The 18422-nt window shown below is 40.1% G+C and overlaps 2 protein-coding genes across 2 annotated transcripts; one reads left to right on the top strand and one right to left on the bottom strand.

Annotated features, from left to right (window-relative positions):
• LOC117480415 (transcription factor E2F3-like) lies at positions 1–8250 on the bottom strand. Its single transcript, XM_034127731.1, has 8 exons — positions 7717–8250; positions 5419–5539; positions 4593–4723; positions 4187–4275; positions 2806–2964; positions 2418–2532; positions 1562–1703; positions 1–1096 (listed from the first exon to the last, which is right to left on the bottom strand). Exons 1-8 carry the CDS (start codon positions 7996–7998, stop codon positions 801–803), a joined length of 1335 nt encoding a protein of 444 aa, XP_033983622.1. The 5' UTR covers positions 7999–8250; the 3' UTR covers positions 1–800.
• Positions 8251–10268: 2018 nt separating this feature from the next.
• On the top strand, positions 10269–17270 carry LOC117480523 (lysophospholipid acyltransferase 1-like). Its single transcript, XM_034127865.1, has 9 exons — positions 10269–10501; positions 10982–11127; positions 11498–11575; positions 13333–13428; positions 14045–14105; positions 15248–15312; positions 15423–15555; positions 16059–16210; positions 16831–17270. Exons 1-9 carry the CDS (start codon positions 10412–10414, stop codon positions 17012–17014), a joined length of 1005 nt encoding a protein of 334 aa, XP_033983756.1. The 5' UTR covers positions 10269–10411; the 3' UTR covers positions 17015–17270.
• The last annotated feature ends 1152 nt before the right edge of the window (positions 17271–18422 follow it).

Here is an 18422-nt window from a genome sequence, read left to right as displayed (position 1 = left end):
TATCAAAATAGTTGTTTTATTTTTATATTTAGTTTTCCTTTCTAAAATGTTTTACATTTGAACACACAAAATGCCTACGTTACAGTCAGAAGCATGAGCTTTCAATCAGAGCCTTGGTGTAATAGAATGCAAGCATTAGGCCCAGCAGCACATGGCATTAACACATCCGGATGAATTTTGACACCTGACAATAAAATGCATCACTGGGAATGCACAGATCAACCCAGTCTTTTTCTTTTTTGCCAAAACAACATTTTACAGGCTTGTTAAATCCTCATTATTGCAGGATCCTTCAAGATTTAAAACAGTAAACACATTTGTCTCTGCATTACTCCTGAGCACGGTCGAAATATTTGTGTTAATGTCAGGTGGTGTGGGGGATTTACCTTCAGATCTGCCCTGTCTTTGTTCGTCTCTGTACAGTGATATCACATGGACATAACGTCATACAGAGATGTGGATATCCTTCCTATCCTTATTTATACATAAAACAGACAAACTTTCAGATTGACCCCAACGCCCAGCTACAGGAGGCCTTACAGAGGCTGAGACAAAGAGTAGGGATAGGTCTTAACTCTGACCAGTTGTGTCTTTGTGTGAAATCATGCAAGGCCCTTTATTCCTTACACCATGACAGAAGATGGCATTTAGCCCCACTGGGATGGAAAAAAGGCTTCAATGATTCCTTTCCATCTATTAAGAATGGGTTTCACTAACTACACAGTCAGTCAGAGGCATCCAAACCCTCACTGATCCTATATCACACTTCCATGAACGTAATCTGAATTTATGAGCTAATGCTAGCTGCACAGAAGATCATCCAGGCCAAGAGAGGGCATTTTATCAAAGTCACATGCGTCAAACAAGTCGCTGATTCCCTGGTCATCTCCCAAACCTAAAAGGTAGTCGTCCTGGTCCAGAAGAGGAGGCCCGAGGTTTAAGAAAGGCCCCAGGGACGCTGGGATCTGGTCTTCTGTCTGCTGGAGGAGACTGGTGTAAGGGGACGAGATGGGGGACAGAGTGGTGACGGAGACTGCCGAGGAAGAAGAAGGTGGAGCTAGGGAGGCGATTGAAGAAGTGGTCGTGCAGGTTGGACCTGTGTGAGAAAATGGAGTCATTATCTCTGCATACCCAAGGGACCATAAGAAGTCCTTTATATAATGGTGTTTGCTGCACTAGGGTACACTATTTTATTTATTTATTTGAATCCCAAGCGCCAGTGAATCAGGGCTTAAACCAAAAGTTACATCTATCACCAGCTGTGACATTTTCCACAACATGGGAAGTAAGCTTCTTAAAATGATGTATGTGATAAACATAACAACATTTCTCTTGTCACAAAGTGGCAGTTGCAAAAGATCCTTGCAGAAAACTTTTTACAGGATCTAAGATGCTTTAGAAATTGTCACAGACTGTTTTGAGTAGAAATATATAAAATGATTTAGTTGTATATAAATACATTTCATAATCATAAATTATATATCTTCAAAGAGAAAAGGAAGATCAATAAAGTATATTTGCATAAACAATTGCTGCACATCCCTGTGTATCTGAGACAAACCTTGAAGGACTTTGAGGAAAGGCGAGTTCCCATTGATGTCCGTGCTGCCGTTTCTTACAGGACTCCTAGGGTCATTTTCCTCATCTGGACACAGAAGGACGTCTATGGGACCCTTAGTGCTGGTCAGATGGATGGATAAACTCTGGAGGATAAAAAAATAAAGAGTGTTTCAATGAACTTAAAACAAGCTACTCCTTTTGCATTTCTCCTCAACTTGTAAAAGTTTTACCAATGTTTATATACACAAGTACGAAGATGCAATTTATAAAACTGCAGGAAAAACACACTAATTGTTTGCGAACATACATACAATAAAATATTCTGGTTCATACAACATTGCAAATGCCTTTCGGCGTAGAATTCCCTTTCCTAAATTCCAAATCAACTTGGAATTGTGCACACATGACTCAGCCTCCTATCACCCCCCGTAACATTCCCTCACATGCGCAGACTAACCGTTAACGTTCAATGCTAGGCCCCTCAAATGTTTTAACATAGTAATAAGCCGGCTGATTAATGGTTGTTTACGTGAATTACAACAAGGAAAGAAGTTTTCATGATGCATAAATAGAGGTGGTGTGGCCGTGAACAGTTGTTCCTTCCTAACAATTGCCTAACTGTGTTGTAAACCTCATTCAGACTAGATTATCAATACAGATAAGAATATCACAGACCCCATGTAAGACTTAATTATTCATAGTATATTCTGGGCAAGGTAAGAAGTCAATTTCCCCAAAAGTTCAACTGTCCCTTTAAGGGGAAATACAAGTCATAGGTCAGATAACAAGTGAGAAAGAAACAGAAGTTAAGTCAAGACAACAATGACAGACTGGTGTTTTTTGGTGTGTGAACATACCTCATCAGGGTCTGGTACTTCTAGTTTGGTGTCTGTGGGCGCTTTGACGACAATAACAGTCTGGTCTCTGAGGTTTCCAAGCTGTTTGATGTCTTGGTATGTTACATAGGCATATGTGGAGAAAAGGTTAAAGAAATAATGCTATAATGTCAGTACATGTTAATACTTCACAAAGATTGTTATCTAATTACAGAGTTGGAATATGAAGCCTTGCACATCTGTTTAGGTTCTGGTCTACTTTTAAACTGATTTGAAAACAACCTCAGACAAAGAATTAAGCCTGGTTTACCTGCAGATGTATGAGAACATAGTTACAGGAGGTTTAACCACTAAAAAAAGTAAGAAGCTAAAACTTTTGAATACCTGTCAACAAACAATAAAAGGATATTTCTGGTTGCTTTGCAAGTCGCTCATGTGTCTCATATCCATGCTACATCTCTGGATGAGTTGCTCGAGCCTCTGCTCTTCTTCTGCCAGCGCGGAAACTTCTGTCGTTAGGATCTGTCTCTGGCTCAGAGACCCCTCTACCTCCAACAGACTACACCCCCTGCAAGAGAGAGAAAATAGTGAATTAAAAAGAGATTTAGTGCTAGTTCACTTGCTGATATATGACTCATTACGTACATACTGGTTTTTAACATTTGGTACAACAGATTGAACAGTGAAAAGAAAGCATTTTACACCAGAGATTGGTGTTAGAATATGTGTGCAATATTTTTTCTGCACGCTGATACTGCAGAGGGTATAACTCGGAAGCACAGAATTGTATTTTCAACAGATACAAATATCCCAAGGGTTCCCCTTTTTAACCTATAAATATCCTCTTTAAGGCACAAGTGGAGTAAAAATAACAACAATGAAGAAGGTCAGTGACAAAAATGTTTGGTAAAAGTAGACGGAAATATGTTGGATGTTTAAAGCTTTTTGAGACATTTTCAAATAGGTTTTCTCTGGACCTTTCTTAGTTAGGTGTCTGTTATGACTTTCATTTATTTTAGCAAACTCCAAGTCTAGGCACCACATCATATCCCAGACATGAACAAATATGGGCCTTATTTAAAAAGGAAACGGAAACAGTATACCATGATAAAACCAACAGAAGGATTGATCACTGTATGCCCGGTAAGCACAGAGGCTTAATGTCTGTTCCTAAACTTATGTGCTCTTAGTTATTACTGAACAAATTAGGGTGTAATTACATTTTCAGGGTAGAGTCTAGAACATTCAGGTATCCTAATACTTTGATGTGGCAACAGTTTGCAAGCAGCCACCTGCCTGTCTGTGCTCTACAGGCCAAGGAACACTTTAAAACCTTTTTATACGTCAACATTTATGGTAACACTTTTGCCGCACCAACCCAAGAGACTCAAACGTTTTTTGAGACTAAACTAAGTTTGATTCAGGTCTATAAGATGTCTCCGCTTTTCAATATTTGTTTGTGACGCTAATTAAAGTCCAGAGTTGCACACAGATCTCCACGGCAAAGTAGACAAGTCTCCATTTCGGCAATTTATTTGAGCCATGTTAATCATCAGAAATTGAGATTAGTCTTCTATACTATGTACGTAAGATCTTTGTGGGTGCTACCTGTTTACTATTCAACGCTGGAACTTTCAAAAGTTTCCAACTCTACAACAATTAGATAACTCAAAAGATGGAGAAGGTAGAGACACAGAGAAACCAAAATACAAGAATGGGTTCAAATATGTAAGAAAAGAACCATAGACAAAACATCCTATTAAAAAGAGTGAGACAGAGGGACCACTCACATCCACTGAATGTTGTTCTTTGATTTCTTCTTGATGAGGTGAATGCCTTCTAGTACATTGGTGATATCATACAGCCGCCTCTTCTGTACCTAAATGAAGAGGATTATGGTATCATTAGTAACTCATTCAGTGGTGAATATTACTGTGTAAAATACCAAATGTAGCAATAACAACACAGAAATCCACAACTTTTTCAACTATCTAAGCAGATATATTCACTTGAGATGACCCTGATACATTTTCTTGTCCCAATCTTATTTCTTGGTACTGATGCTTAATATTCTTCACAATTTTTGGCAGCCTCACTGAACAGTATTTAGGAGAAACACATTAGCTGTTAGGTAGATTCTCTTTACATAATTACGAATCTTATGTCTGAGCCTTTTCTGTTGGGATATGAAAATACCTGTAAAGTTTCAGCGGCGAGGTTGAGGTCCAAGACGCCATCAGAAGACTGGGCAAGAAGGTCCACAAACTTCTTTGTCAACAGGCCCAGAGAGGTGTCGTACCGAGTCTTCTCTGGTGGAGACTTTGGGGCTATGGTAGAGGGAAAAAAGAAATAATGGAGACAGGACAATTAGTACAGCATTAGAAATGGTAAACTTATTTGGAAGGAACTTGTAATAATACATTCCCTAATAAACAATTATATTTGGAAGGAGGAAGCAAAATCTAATGAGACTCCTCTCATCACCCGACTACAGGACACAAAACTAAAAACAAAGAAACTTCTTCATTTTTTTTATATGTATGCATTTTACATTTCAGCTCCACTATCTGTTGTTCAGGGAAAAATAAAAGGATTAATATAAGAATTGTTATGACAAAACTAATTTTAAAAACTACTACTTTACTAAAGAACTATGAAACGATGGTGTATTCCTAAAAAATGAAGCGTTGAAGCTACTGCAACGCCCACAGCAATAAGGCAATTATTTGATTGTGTGTACTGTTTTAATGCTTATTACTCTCATACATTTACTATGAAATTACTCTCGTCAAGGGCTGGGTTAAACTGTTCTTAGAGTGAGAATAAAGTGGGTATTTAACCATTGATGAGTATGTCTATCAGATCACACTGTCCAGTTTGTTGCGCTGAATGAGAACCTGAGTTGGACCTTAAACAGCATGGACACGGTCCTGTGTATGGAACTTTGTGACAGAATGACCCTGAAACTGTGTTATAAAATTCAAGGTGACATGTACCAACACAATGGGAGGGGGTTTCTTACTTCTGGGTGTTTTTAGCCGTGGCCCATTGGCCACCGCGGCCCCCCCTCGGGCTCTAGGAGTCCTGGTTGGTTCTGACTGGTACTGGTGGTCTGAATCATCGAGCGCCAACCGCCTCTTTGCCTAGGGACAAAAATATATATTTTAACAGCACATAGGGCAGGTTTGGTCCTTTGGCAGGCATCTTATCTTCACGGAAACCAGAAATGATATGCGTTGCTAAATCTGTCATTACTTTGATCTGATGAGTCAGTTATCTTCAGCACTCTAAAGCTATCACGGTAAATAAACTAATGTTTTGTTTTTGTAAACAAAGTTGATACAACAAAACTTAATTCTTATTTTGACCACTTATTTTTATGTCCCAGGAGATGTCCAAAAGATTGTCATAAAGCAGTTAAAAGACAACATTATTTTGTGAAAATGCAAGTGTAACATGGAGAAATTATGTTTATGATGTTGAGCAAACCCAGTGGTTTTTAATTCTTCTTTTCTGATCGCATTGGCCAAGACAAACACTAATAGCTTAAGAGTGAGTCACATACATGGGTATGATCACATAGCTGCACAGTAATGCCAAAGGAAGCCAATACAAGTATAAAGACAAAAAGGAGATAGCAAAATAAACCCATTGACTTCAATATTTTTACAAGCTGGTTACTGTCAAAGAACATAAAAACAAGTAATTTTCTGCACCACATTAACCCATTAGGGAAAACCCAAAAAATATGCAGTTTTTGAAGAACAGTTGGGGTATAATCCATTGTTTTATTAACCTAAATCCACATTCATCTTTGCCAAAATTAAAGGTTTCCAATGTCCAAGCCATCAGAATCAATTTCTTCTTTTGTAGTACAGGTGTCACCTGACAAACGTTAGGTACATTCATCACTGTGTGTGTTTTAGCAATAGTAGACATTTTAATGTCTATCTCGTCACCACTGTAGTATTTATAACCATGGTTAGGCTCATTTAGACTGTGTTCAATATTCCAGGTAATTTATACGGCAAAAGCTGAATTGACTATCATAACCATTTCTCTAACACAAGTTTTTCCAGGTCTTTTCTTTCATCACCCTAAATTGGAATTCAAGTATGTTTTACTGTGACATGACAGCTTAGTGAATAGTCTCTTCAACCAGGGAACCCTTGGACTTCCATGTTGGCCATAATCTATCCTGTTCAAGTGTCTGAGCAACACACTAGTACCCGGGTGCTGGTCTACCCCTTGAACCTATGTGGAAGTATTAAATTAACAATCATATTTTGAGTTCAAGTATAGTCAACCTCATATTGAATACTTACTTCATCTTGCCCAAGTCTGAGAAGGAATAATATGCCCTCTGTTGACAGTCAAAATGTCAGCCATTTTATATCAGCAGCTCCCCTCACCCCCTGCCTGGTCATAGCTAAAGCTTGAGATACAGAGTGTGGTTTAGTTCTTTAAAGATGAATAGCCAGGAACAAACCAAAACCCTGAATGCTGCTTAAACTATTTAGTGTGGGTTGTGCAGATTGAGAACACAGGAAACGTGCAATCAGTTCTACAGCAACAAACTCGAGTTTCACTTTACTTGGCATACAAATAAGTGTTACACTTTATTTACAAAAAGCAGGACATGAAGCACTTGTGCAAAAACAAAGTCAAGGCCCACATCGTGTTATGTTGTCCTTTGATAATCAATACTGCTACTAGCCTTGAAAGCTAACACGTTTGAGAGCTTCATCCAAGTTGGCTTGCATCTTCAGAGACGACTGGGCGAAATGTCTATCGAGTAGTTTTAAATTGAACTGAAGCTTTAGCCAAGTTTAATCCCATTTATTTCCAAAGTTTAGCGCCTCGTGTCCTGTCAGAAAGCTAACATTTAGCTAACTAAAAGCCAAGCAGCCCAACAATCCCCCAACCCCCAAATTAGGGCACCAACAGCAGCCACTAGGCCATCGCTAACGTTACTCATCTCCTACCAATATTTCCATCTGGCTGCAAGGGTGAAGCGGACTCAAAAGCACCATGAAGTTAGCATAGCACGACTTGTAAACGTTTCTGTATATGTATAACAAACTTAAACTCGACGTGTGCTTTATAACAGTCAACATAACACATAACTAACCCACTTGGGCAACTTAGCTAGCGGTAGTTAGTTAGCCACCTCGCTAGGTTATGGCAATGCTCTGGCTAAGCAGCTAATGTTAGCTGGCCGAACAACAAGCTCGGCTAGCCTAGCAAGCTAACATTTTGTCGTGTTTGTGGCTAGTTGTAGCAAGCCTTATATGTTAAAACGAGCTGTATAGATTATTACCGGCGGTCTCCCCAGAGCGGGTCGTTGTCCTGCTCCGTTTGCTGCAGCTTGTTGTGGAGTTGTGTAAATGTTGTTTATCGAAGGATCCAATAAACACACATTTGATGTCTGTGTAACGTTGCAAGGCGGTGGGGTGGTTATTATTTGGATATAGGTAGCGTTGGCTTGACTGGGGTGTAAACGATCCGTGAGAGTTGTTAAAATTATATTATTGTCCAAATGAGAGCCCCCAACCCCCGCTAAAATCACTTTGTCCGGAGCCGAGGAGATCCCTCTTCTCATCTTGCGTATTCAGGGTAACCCCTTTCTTGTCTCTGTACTTTCAAGCCCGTATATCTGCTAATCCTCCGCAATAGTTACACAAATAATCAGACCGAAGTAAAGATGAAAGTCTGATTGATCGACTTTTGTAAAGTATTTTTCCTTAAGATGGTGCATTTAGGCAGATGCAACGGATTAAAAAGTAGCACAACTCTCGGTTCCCCCGTCTAGAAATGGCTTCAGGAAACGGCCTGATGAATGAAGGGATACGGTTTACGCGCTCAAGAGCCCTCCCGCGAAACTCAGATTTCCCGGGAAATTTTTAAACAGAATGTACATGTCAGACGCTATTGGTTCTTCAGAGAGGAGTCCCCACCCACATTACAGCCGGATCGGCCAATGACAGCTCAATATCTTGCGCGCCACGTGTTCATTGGCAGTTGTAAACAGGCAGCGTCACCTGTCACGCCTTGTGTGTTCCCTGACAGGACGCTAAGTGGCGCAAGCGACCAATTGTGCTGACGAGACAGGGCTGGAGGGATATTTTCAGCCCGTGGTGATCGGCACGGCACCCTTTCTCAACTCGATTCAGAGTGACACAATTATCTTAGGGCATTAAATACTGACCTCTTAGGTTGCTGCCATTGCATTTAATTATATATGAAAGCCTAACATTATTTGCTAAACAAGTGTGAACAATACAAGATGTTTGTTTCTGGTCAAGTTGTCAAATGTTCAGCATAGAACATATCAAGTGCATTGTTGAACTTAAGCAAACGTAACTTGTGTGTAAGAATAGCTTTGACAATAAATATCACATTAACTCATCAGAAGGGAACCTTAGTCCTGATAGGTATTTTATTGTATTTAAATGTTTTACATTGGAAGAGTCGGCCTGCAGGGACCTGGTCAAACTGTATAGAAGACTCACAAAAAGCAATATATAAAAGCATCTGTGTTTTTATTAACTAAACGTTACCAAACAACTGACAATACAATATATATAACCCATCAATTGAATAAAGAAACTGAACTGTTATTTCAAAAGGTATAGGTCTTTACCAGGATGTTTTTGTAAATGATCCTGACCTCTGACCTCACAGCAAGAGGAGATACAAACTCATTGCAATCTATTCAATGCCACATCAATTGTTCATTTTTAGGAAAGGCTAACATTCTATTCTGTTTGTATGTGGTGCCTCACTTTAAATGTCATCCTTGAACAAGAGCTCATATTTCATGGCAGATACCGACAAAGCTTGACATTCTGGATATAACAACGACTGCACAATAATGAATACATATTATTTCCCACACTGGCCATGCAAGCCGTGGCATGGCCTCATATGAAAAGAAAGGTCAGTACTACAGATGACCTTTATACCAATATCATTTGCTCATTTGCTTGTAAATGTGTCATACTGCTGAGAGCTAGCTACTAAACCAACTGTCAATGTGCTACATGTAATCACAATGACAATAAAGAACTATTATATTCTTACTTTCTCCAAACACACATACTGCTTCATAAGATATAGGCTACCTCATATCTAATGTTTTATAAACCAATAGATGATTTATCATTCTTTTTTTTCGGAATGTGAAAGATTCTCCCCTGTGGCATCACTTGTATACTACTTTAGGTAAACACAAGTTAAAACAGAGCACAACAAATGATAAGTATTGTCTTTGAATAAACTATCCAAACACTTGTTCATTATTTCTTGATCTTTTTAATGAGATGGCCTATTTTTCTCTCATCATGAGCCCGTAAATAAGGGCGGGGGAAATAGCCACTGCTCCAACTTTGTCATCAAATATTGATCCAAACTAAAGAGCGAGAGCCTGAATAACGCCGGAAGTAGTATAACATGACTTTCAAAGGCATATATTTAACAAAGTACTATAAACGCTGCCTACAACAATCGGCAGATGGTTCCCTTTAAACACATTTCACCAACGATGCAGTTTATGTCATTTTTAGAGAAAAACACAATAGGCTACTCTTCCACTTTTAAAGGGAGGGGGGTTCCTACACAAAACCAAATATGCGTGATAATTATAATTCAAACGTTGCATTTTGAGGTGGAATGTCTATGAGTAGAGTGTGGGATAAAACAAGTGCGCAGAACCGGTTTATTCCTGCAGAAAAATACTGTAGGCTAAACCTGAATGTTGTTATTTATTTCCAACGTTCGTCGACAAGGCTTTTATTTTGAAAGCAATGACCGGAAGTTTTTATTATTATTGTTTGACTTGACTGGTACTGAGTCTGAGGGAGAGCCGGGAGTGTCACTCTGTGGACTTGGCTGACTTGTTGCGAGCCTTTCGGGCAAACAATGTATTTTTGTGACATAAAATAGTAAGTAGTTTGCTAAACAACATAGAAAAAGTCGATAACATAGAGGCTTCGTAACAGAAAAAAACACGTAGGATGGGCGAGGGCGAGGACACCGGGTTTAAAACTACTGGCTCCAAGTGGCTGATGCCTGTCAGTGAACTCTTGGGCTTTCCTCTGGATCAGGTAAGAGTAGGCTACCTGTCCATAAATAACAGTTATTTTTAGAGTCAGAGTTAACATTTCAAAATGTCCAAATATATGTTGTGAATAAAAGTATGTGTTACTGGTCTATCAATTAACGTCGTGTCACTTGGTAGAGAGACTGGCAGTAATTCCTCATCAGTGACGCCCACATCGGAGTTTATTTGCAATGCTGGAGATAATGATTTTACAAACAAAAGACCTGCATGGCAAAGTTTACAAAAATAAATAAGCTTCTTAACCTTTATCTTCGACTATTTGATATTTTACAAATCACAGCAGAAATATACGTCCTTATAGTATTGATACACTACTAATGAGGAGGATGAAACAACATTACAATCCTTGCATTATGCTGTTCCCACAGGAGTTTTCTGTCAGCTATTAAAAACAAGATATATTTGTTGATTTTTTTATGAGCCTGTGTAAATGCACAAACTAGTATCTATGTCTCCCACACAGGTGAATTTTCTGGCGTGCCAGCTGTTTGCCCTGGCTGCTGCCTTCTGGTTTCGTCTCTACCTCAGTCCTAGCCATGCCAATCCCCTGGTCAGGCACGCTGTGGCCACTCTTCTTGGCATTGTCTTTCTCATCTTCTGCTTTGGATGGTACTGTCAGAGTACTGCTCACATACTGTAGTACTCCATTCAACTTCTCTCATGATTACAAATATGTTTTTAGTAAAAAATAGCTGTTGATCTCTGAGTTCTCAACTATATTTGTCTATTATCTTTTTACATTTCTGACAAATGAACACTGTGTCCAGTGTGTTGGGTCACATGCTTATAATTATAAGAGGGCACTCAGGCTTTTGACAGTAATGGTGCTAAGAAAGAAGATATACAGGAGAAATGGCTGTTGTGGCATTTGACTAGGGGAAATGTATCTAGGCTTCACTGACGCACACTGCATCCTGTCACAGACATATAAAACACCTATAATGATGCACATGTTCTAATTGTGTGTCCTTGTCTGCAGGTACTCAGCTCACATCCTGACAGTGGTGGTTGGAAGCTACTTGATTATCATCAACGCTGACATCAACAATGTGCACAGGCAAGTGTTGGTCTTCATATTTCATAGAAACATTCACATTGAAGTCTGGGTCATTTAAGTTATTGAGTCAAAAAGGTTAGAATTTAAAATTGATCATGAAATGTAACTGTGGAATTTATGACATGTGAACAAATCAAATATAAGGTGGAATAAAGCTTATTCTTTACTGCCCAGTTAAATCAATCAAAGCTCTTTTGCCCAGTTCAGACAGTTTGTTTAGTCTGAACAACCGTTACTGTATACCTGATTGGTTTGGTTTGACATACACAAACCTGTTCTTCTTTAGAAATGTTGCTGCAAAGGTCTTAGCTAGACCAGACAGACTGAGAGGTGGATGATATATCTGCTATCTCATTTCCAGGGATACTGGTGCAGTACTAGTTATAGTTGTCGTCAGGTCAAACTTGTCGGACAAGATCAACCTGGAGTTTATTAACGTCATTTGGTAGAGTGAGCAGATGGCTCAGTCCAGATCGTGGTGATTTGATTATATTAAACATTATTTTGTAATAATAAGGCAGTATTGACAGTTCAACCTGTAAAACCAAAGTTTGTTGTTGTTGCTCACCCCTTGGAATTCAATAATTAATTTACTCCCTCCCACTAATTTCCAACACACACTGCAGTGCAATGCACCCAGCCCCATTATCTCCCTGTTAAAATGTGGCCTTTACTCAAATACTGTTGATGAAAGAAACTAATGTAGAACATGTCAGATAAGAACACACACACACACCACCCAGACCAGCCTGTTTGGAAACAGCTGGACTGTGTGTGTGTGTGTGTGTGTGTGTGTGTGTGTGTGTGTGTGTGTGTGTGTGTGTGTGTGTGTGTGTGTGTGTGTGTGTGTGTGTGTGTGTGTGTGTGTGTGTGTGTGTGTGTGTGTGTGTGTGTGTGTGTGTGTGTGTGTGTGTGTGTGTGTGTGTGTGTGTGTGTGTGTGTGTGTGTGTGTATATACTGTATATGTGTGTGTTCATATATTTTATCTTCATATTTGGTTGTGTGTTAGCTTGAAACAACTTGGCTCAAGTGTATCATTGTAGTTTATTTTTTTGTTCTGAATGGAACAACACAAACAAAATGTTGGTTTGGTAGTCCTGGTATTTACGAGATTACCTGCAGGGAAATTAAGACAAAACCTGTTGTTCTATACATGTGGAAACAAAACACATTGTAAACTGTGTTAAAGCTGCTTTTTCAACAAGCCTACCACATAACAAACCTCTTGATCAACAACACAGGGTGAGGAGGTTATTCTGATTGGAGCACGACAAACTCAGGAAACTTGAGGGCACGCCTACAAACCTGTGTACTAATTGTGATATGTTAAAGGCTAATACTGTGTTGAACATTTAACATCTCAATGACTTCAATTAATTTGAGCTTAAACCACACGTTTCAGGTCAGGTCAGTTCATATGTTGTCATGCTCTCAAGAAGCAGCTTCTCTCATAAGTACCAAAACAGTATATTACAATTTTTCTACTTCAATTGCATGTTGTCGCTTACATTTTAAAAGTCACCAATTTCACTGGACATTATAAGAAAAATCAGAAAATACTGAAAGAGAGCCTCTTACCAGGGTATTTTGGCTAAAATGCTACAAATTCCATAATCATCTCTGAGTAATAGTTTAGTAATAAACACATGTCCTCATTAACCGAGCATGGCAGCCCTACTTGAATAGTAGGTATCTTTCTCCAGAGAATGTGAATTGTCTTTTGTCTGATTGAGTTTTTTTCATTCCCCCACACACAGGTATTCCATGGTGACAGCTATGGGCTACTTGACAGTGTGCCAAGTGAGCAGAGTCTTCATCTATAACTATGGAGTTTTGTCCACTGACTTCTCTGGGTAAGAAAGAAAATCCTTTGATTGTCCCGTCTCTTTTCCTCTCCCTGTGCCACACCTTGTTGATGATGTTGATAGTCATTTCAGTTTTAAATCTGCTCCAGTGTTATCAGTTCCAAACCATGTTGTACTTGCTTACATGTTGGCCGGTGCCACAGCCTTGTGTAAATACAACAGTGCTGATTAAAAAGCAGCAGTGTGACATTGCCCAACCAGGTGGAGTTAAGGTTCTCCCTGCATCCCGGCAACTATGGTTGTGTTCGAAAAAAAGCTGCTTCTTAAGGAGAGAGCAGTTGTAGTATCAGTAGGATGTTTGTTTTTATTTGAAGGATTCCTTGCATTGCATTTAGACTCTGTAAGGATCATAAAGAAGAGCTAAAAGGAAACGTAGGGAAGCAGGAGAGGATTTCCTATTACACAAGATGCTCATTGCTCATTAGTTCAGAAATGGAAGATTGTGTCATCATGTGATGACTAATGTGTAATTACATGTCATTATATAGTTACTTTCACACTGATGGCTTGTGGTTGCTTTGATAAAGAGGGTTAAACAGTATATGCATCCCAGCATTCAGAAAAACAGACCAATATTGAACTTAACAATGTATGTGTCTGTCAGGATATTGCCTGACCTGATAGTGTTTTCTGTGGGCAGTCAGTCTTTGGTTAACGGTCACAGAGTCTGCCGGCTACAGGGGTGGAGAGAGTTGCACAGAGTCGCTGGAAACCTGAAAATGTTTCTCTACTGCCAGCTGCCATTCTGCTGGCACTGCCAGCCGCTCGGCCTCTCTCTAACTCAGTTTTCCATGCTGTCCACACAATGCAGCCCACTATGTGTGTGTGAGAATGTGTGTGTGTGTGTGTGAGAGAGAGAGAGAGAGAGAGAGAGAGAGAGAGAGAGGAGAGAGAGAACTGGGTTGTTGTTAGCATCTGGTGCTAGCTCGGAGCTAACGGAGATTAGAAGCTGTTTCAACAATAAGGAGAGGGAGAGTCCGCTCCTGTCGGACTGAGAGAGATAACGTCAGCTCAGGGAGGTAAAGGACTCTCTGAGTGATTAGGTTGTAAACTTTAGTCTAGTTATCTCAGTGGGTCTCAAACGGTTTGGTCATCTATGTAAACAAATATTTCCATCTATGTAATATATAGTTGTATATAAAATAAGTTAAGAAATCCTTCCAATGTGTACTATAGGTCAGTACAAAAATAAAAAACACAGTTTGAAAGGGGAGTGATTAGTCAAATATGCATAAATAAAAAGAAAAAATGCAGACTAGGTAAGATAAAGATAGGAGAGAGGAGTTTATCAATGATTTGTTATTGGTTTTGAGCATATTATAATGTTTTTTTGATTATTGAAATATATACAGTTCTGTTTCATATGAGTGTTGAGAACTGTATCCATAAATCTCTTAATGTTGCCCTCAAAGTGCACCAGATTGATGCATTCAACTTCAATTTAAAGAAACAAATCTTCCCGGGGTGCATGCCCCCGGACCCCCCTAGAGGATGTCAGGTAATCACAAATAAAACAGGTTCACATGGATAGGATACTAGATAAGTGTGCACACTCATTATATACACTACACATTTTTCTTGGATTTGTTAACTATAGTCCCTAATATATTTGTAGAAAGGCAGGAAATGGAATTAAATTGAGAAAATATTTCATTGCGGAGGACCCCCTGTTTTGTGTCCCCCCCCACTTCTCAAACCAAAGTTACACCCTTGTTTCAAATAACAAACCTACATTAGTCTCCCACACTGTGTCAAGCATGTGGATGTTGGTCTAATTCTAGCAATTATGTGGTTATTTTTCTTTTAGACCGCAACCAGCTTCAAGACATTCATAGACAACTGGAATATTCAAACAGGAATTTGGCTCAAAGCGTAAGTCCTGCAAATGTGAACTTCAATACTCATGCCTGCAGTCAGAAAACATTTACTCAGCTTAGATCTCACAGACATTTTTGAATGTGTGATTCCTCCCATCTCCTCAGGGTGTGTTATGACCGAGCCCCCAGGCACAGGTTGGCGTTGACCTTCATCCTGTCGGCCCTGTGGCACGGTGTTTATCCTGGGTATTATTTCACCTTCATCACTGCCATCCCCATCACCATGGCAGCTAGAGCTGTAAGTTCTCTATCTCCTCTGGAAAAAATGAAATCATAAATAAAAAGTAAATAAATCCTCGAACACACAACTGCAAGGAACGTTTCTATCATTTGTATTTGATGAAAAAACTAATATTATTATTATTATTTACTCTTCTTGATAGTATTAGAGCAGTTCTCGAAATGTGTATCTGTCAGAAATTGGTTTATACACCTGTATTTAACTGTAAGAAAGGGCTTGAATTGTACTTTCCTGCATGTGCGGTTAGGATTGATGGACCAGCTTCATCTGAGGTTAAACAAAAAAAGTATACCAGGCTGACATGTTGATGAAAGTTATACCAAAGCTAAATGCAAGGAAGGAATATTTGTCTTTTTTTAAGGAAGGTAATACAGTTTTGTCATGTAACTTCATTGGGTTAGTTGAAATGACATCAACAGCATTGCTTAAATACACTAATCATATCATGGATGTGAAAACAGTGATTTATCTCTCTCTGTTAATCTGTCCCTCCCCACCAGGTACGGAAGTCTGTCCGCCAACACATGCTGAGCTCCAGAGGCTTGAAGCTGGGATACGACCTCTTCACCTGGGCAGCCACCCAGCTGGCCATCTGCTACACTGTGATACCTTTCCTGCTCCTAGCAGTAGAGTCCACTTTGGTTTATTACAGGTAGGTTCAACTCATCTGTAGTCCTCTTATTGTCTCAATAAGACTCATACTTGCTGTATGCATGTGGCCATATAGGTCAGCGTGACATCAATTCTGTCATCTGTCCACATTTACAAAGGTCAGCACAGACTGTATGTAATTCAAGCACCAGCTGTGTATGTGACAAGTACTGGTGATGATGTTACTTGTTTATGCCCCTCCTCTCTTACAACAAACAAAAGAGCCTTTTTCTCCTCATGTTTTCTACTATTCATGTGAAGAGTGCATTCAAATGTCAGACATTGGAGAAAAATACCCATCAGAAATTCCCAAGGAAAAATCTGACATCTTTAAAAGTATTTTATGCCCAATAAACCTTAAAGATATTCAGTTAACTATCATAGAAGACTAAGGAAACCAGCATATACACATTTCAGAAGTTGCCATTCATAATAATGAAAATAGCTCCTCATACATTTGTTGTCAATCATCTTATTGTTGCAGCTAGTATTCCTGCCTCTAATTGCCTTTAGCAACACAAAGTATATAAAGACTTGCTCTTGTTATGCCTGTGACGTTTTCTTACTGAGCTGAAGTTCATTCAGGACATAAGTACTGTCATATTGTGTCTTCTCTCCTAGGTCTATGTATTTCCATGTTCACATCATCAGCATTCTGGCTGTGCTCGCCCTGCATCAGAAACACAAACCCAGTGAACTCTCTGCCACCAACAACAAATGTTCCTCGTCCTCTTCCTCCTCCTCGTCTCCGTGCCCAGCACAGTGCCAGCCTATTCACTCCAACAACAACAACAAAGTGGACTAAAAAGCCCTTCTTCATTTTCTCTTACCGGGCTCCCAGTCAAGAGGTGTTCTCTCAAAGACAAGTGAATATCCCCAAAGTGCATTCAGCAATCTCAAAGTGGGAGAACATCATTTATTTGATGGGACAACACAGAGCTGATAAAGAAGACCTTGATGAAAACGCGATGAATCACATATGGCACTGGAGAGACTGTCATATTGTAATATCAACACCACCACCACCAGGACACTGACCTCCTCCACCTGCATCCCCGAACCGCCCCTGCCTCCCCCCCCCCCATGCCCATCTCAACACCAGCCTGCCTCCTCCAGCAACAATGCAACAGTGTGAAGAGAGAAAGGGAGCTCACTTTCTTCCCAGTCCTCTATCTGCACTGTCCTGCCCATTGGTGGGATCTTAGCCAGCACAGTAGGAGAGCTACAGGACACACACACACACACACACACACACACACACACACACACACACACACACACACACACACACACACACCACACACACACACACACACACACACACACACACACACACACACACACACACACACAACACACACACACACACACAGAGACACACACACACACACACACACACACACACAGAGACACACACACACACACACACACACACACACACACACACACACACCACACACACACACACAGAGAGACACACACAGAGACACACACACACACACACACACACACACAGAGACACACACACACACACCACACACAGAGACACAACACACACACACACACACACACAACACACACACACACACACACACACACAGAGGACACACACACAGAGACACACACAACACACACACACACAGACACACACACACACACACACACACACACACACACACACACACACACACACACACACACACACACACTGAAACACCAATATGCACATACTCTCTTCGAAGCGCTCATACTTTGTCACACTCTGATGGCATACAATGGCTGCTCTTGTGTGGCTACAACAAAAGAGCATACCAAGAAGAGTGAGAGCCCTGGTGTGTGTGTGTGTGTGTGTGTGTGTGTGTGTGTGTGTGTGTGTGTGTGTGTGTGTGTGTGTGTGTGTGTGTGTGTGTGTGTGTGTGTGTGTGTGTGTGTGTGTGTGTGTGTGTGTGTGTGTGTGTGTGTGTGTCTGTGTGTGTCTCTGTGTGTCTCTGTGTGTCTCTGTGTGTGTGTGTGTGTGTGTGTGTGTGTGTGTGTGTGTGTGTGTGTGTGTGTGTGTGTGTGTGTGTGTTTCTCTCACTGATAGTTTTTTACTCTGAGTGGAACAACACTTGAAATACCAATAAGACCATGATGCAGCTCTCAAAGTGTCCAGTGAAACTACTAATGAAGTCTTTGAGTGCAGGGTGGCAGCTCCTCCAGGAGAGGAGACACGT

The sequence above is a fragment of the Trematomus bernacchii genome, unplaced genomic scaffold, assembly GCF_902827165.1.
Source record: "Trematomus bernacchii unplaced genomic scaffold, fTreBer1.1, whole genome shotgun sequence".
Classification (NCBI taxonomy): domain Eukaryota; kingdom Metazoa; phylum Chordata; class Actinopteri; order Perciformes; family Nototheniidae; genus Trematomus; species Trematomus bernacchii.
Note: the sequence above shows the minus strand (reverse complement) of the source record. Positions and strands in the feature narration are given on the sequence as shown.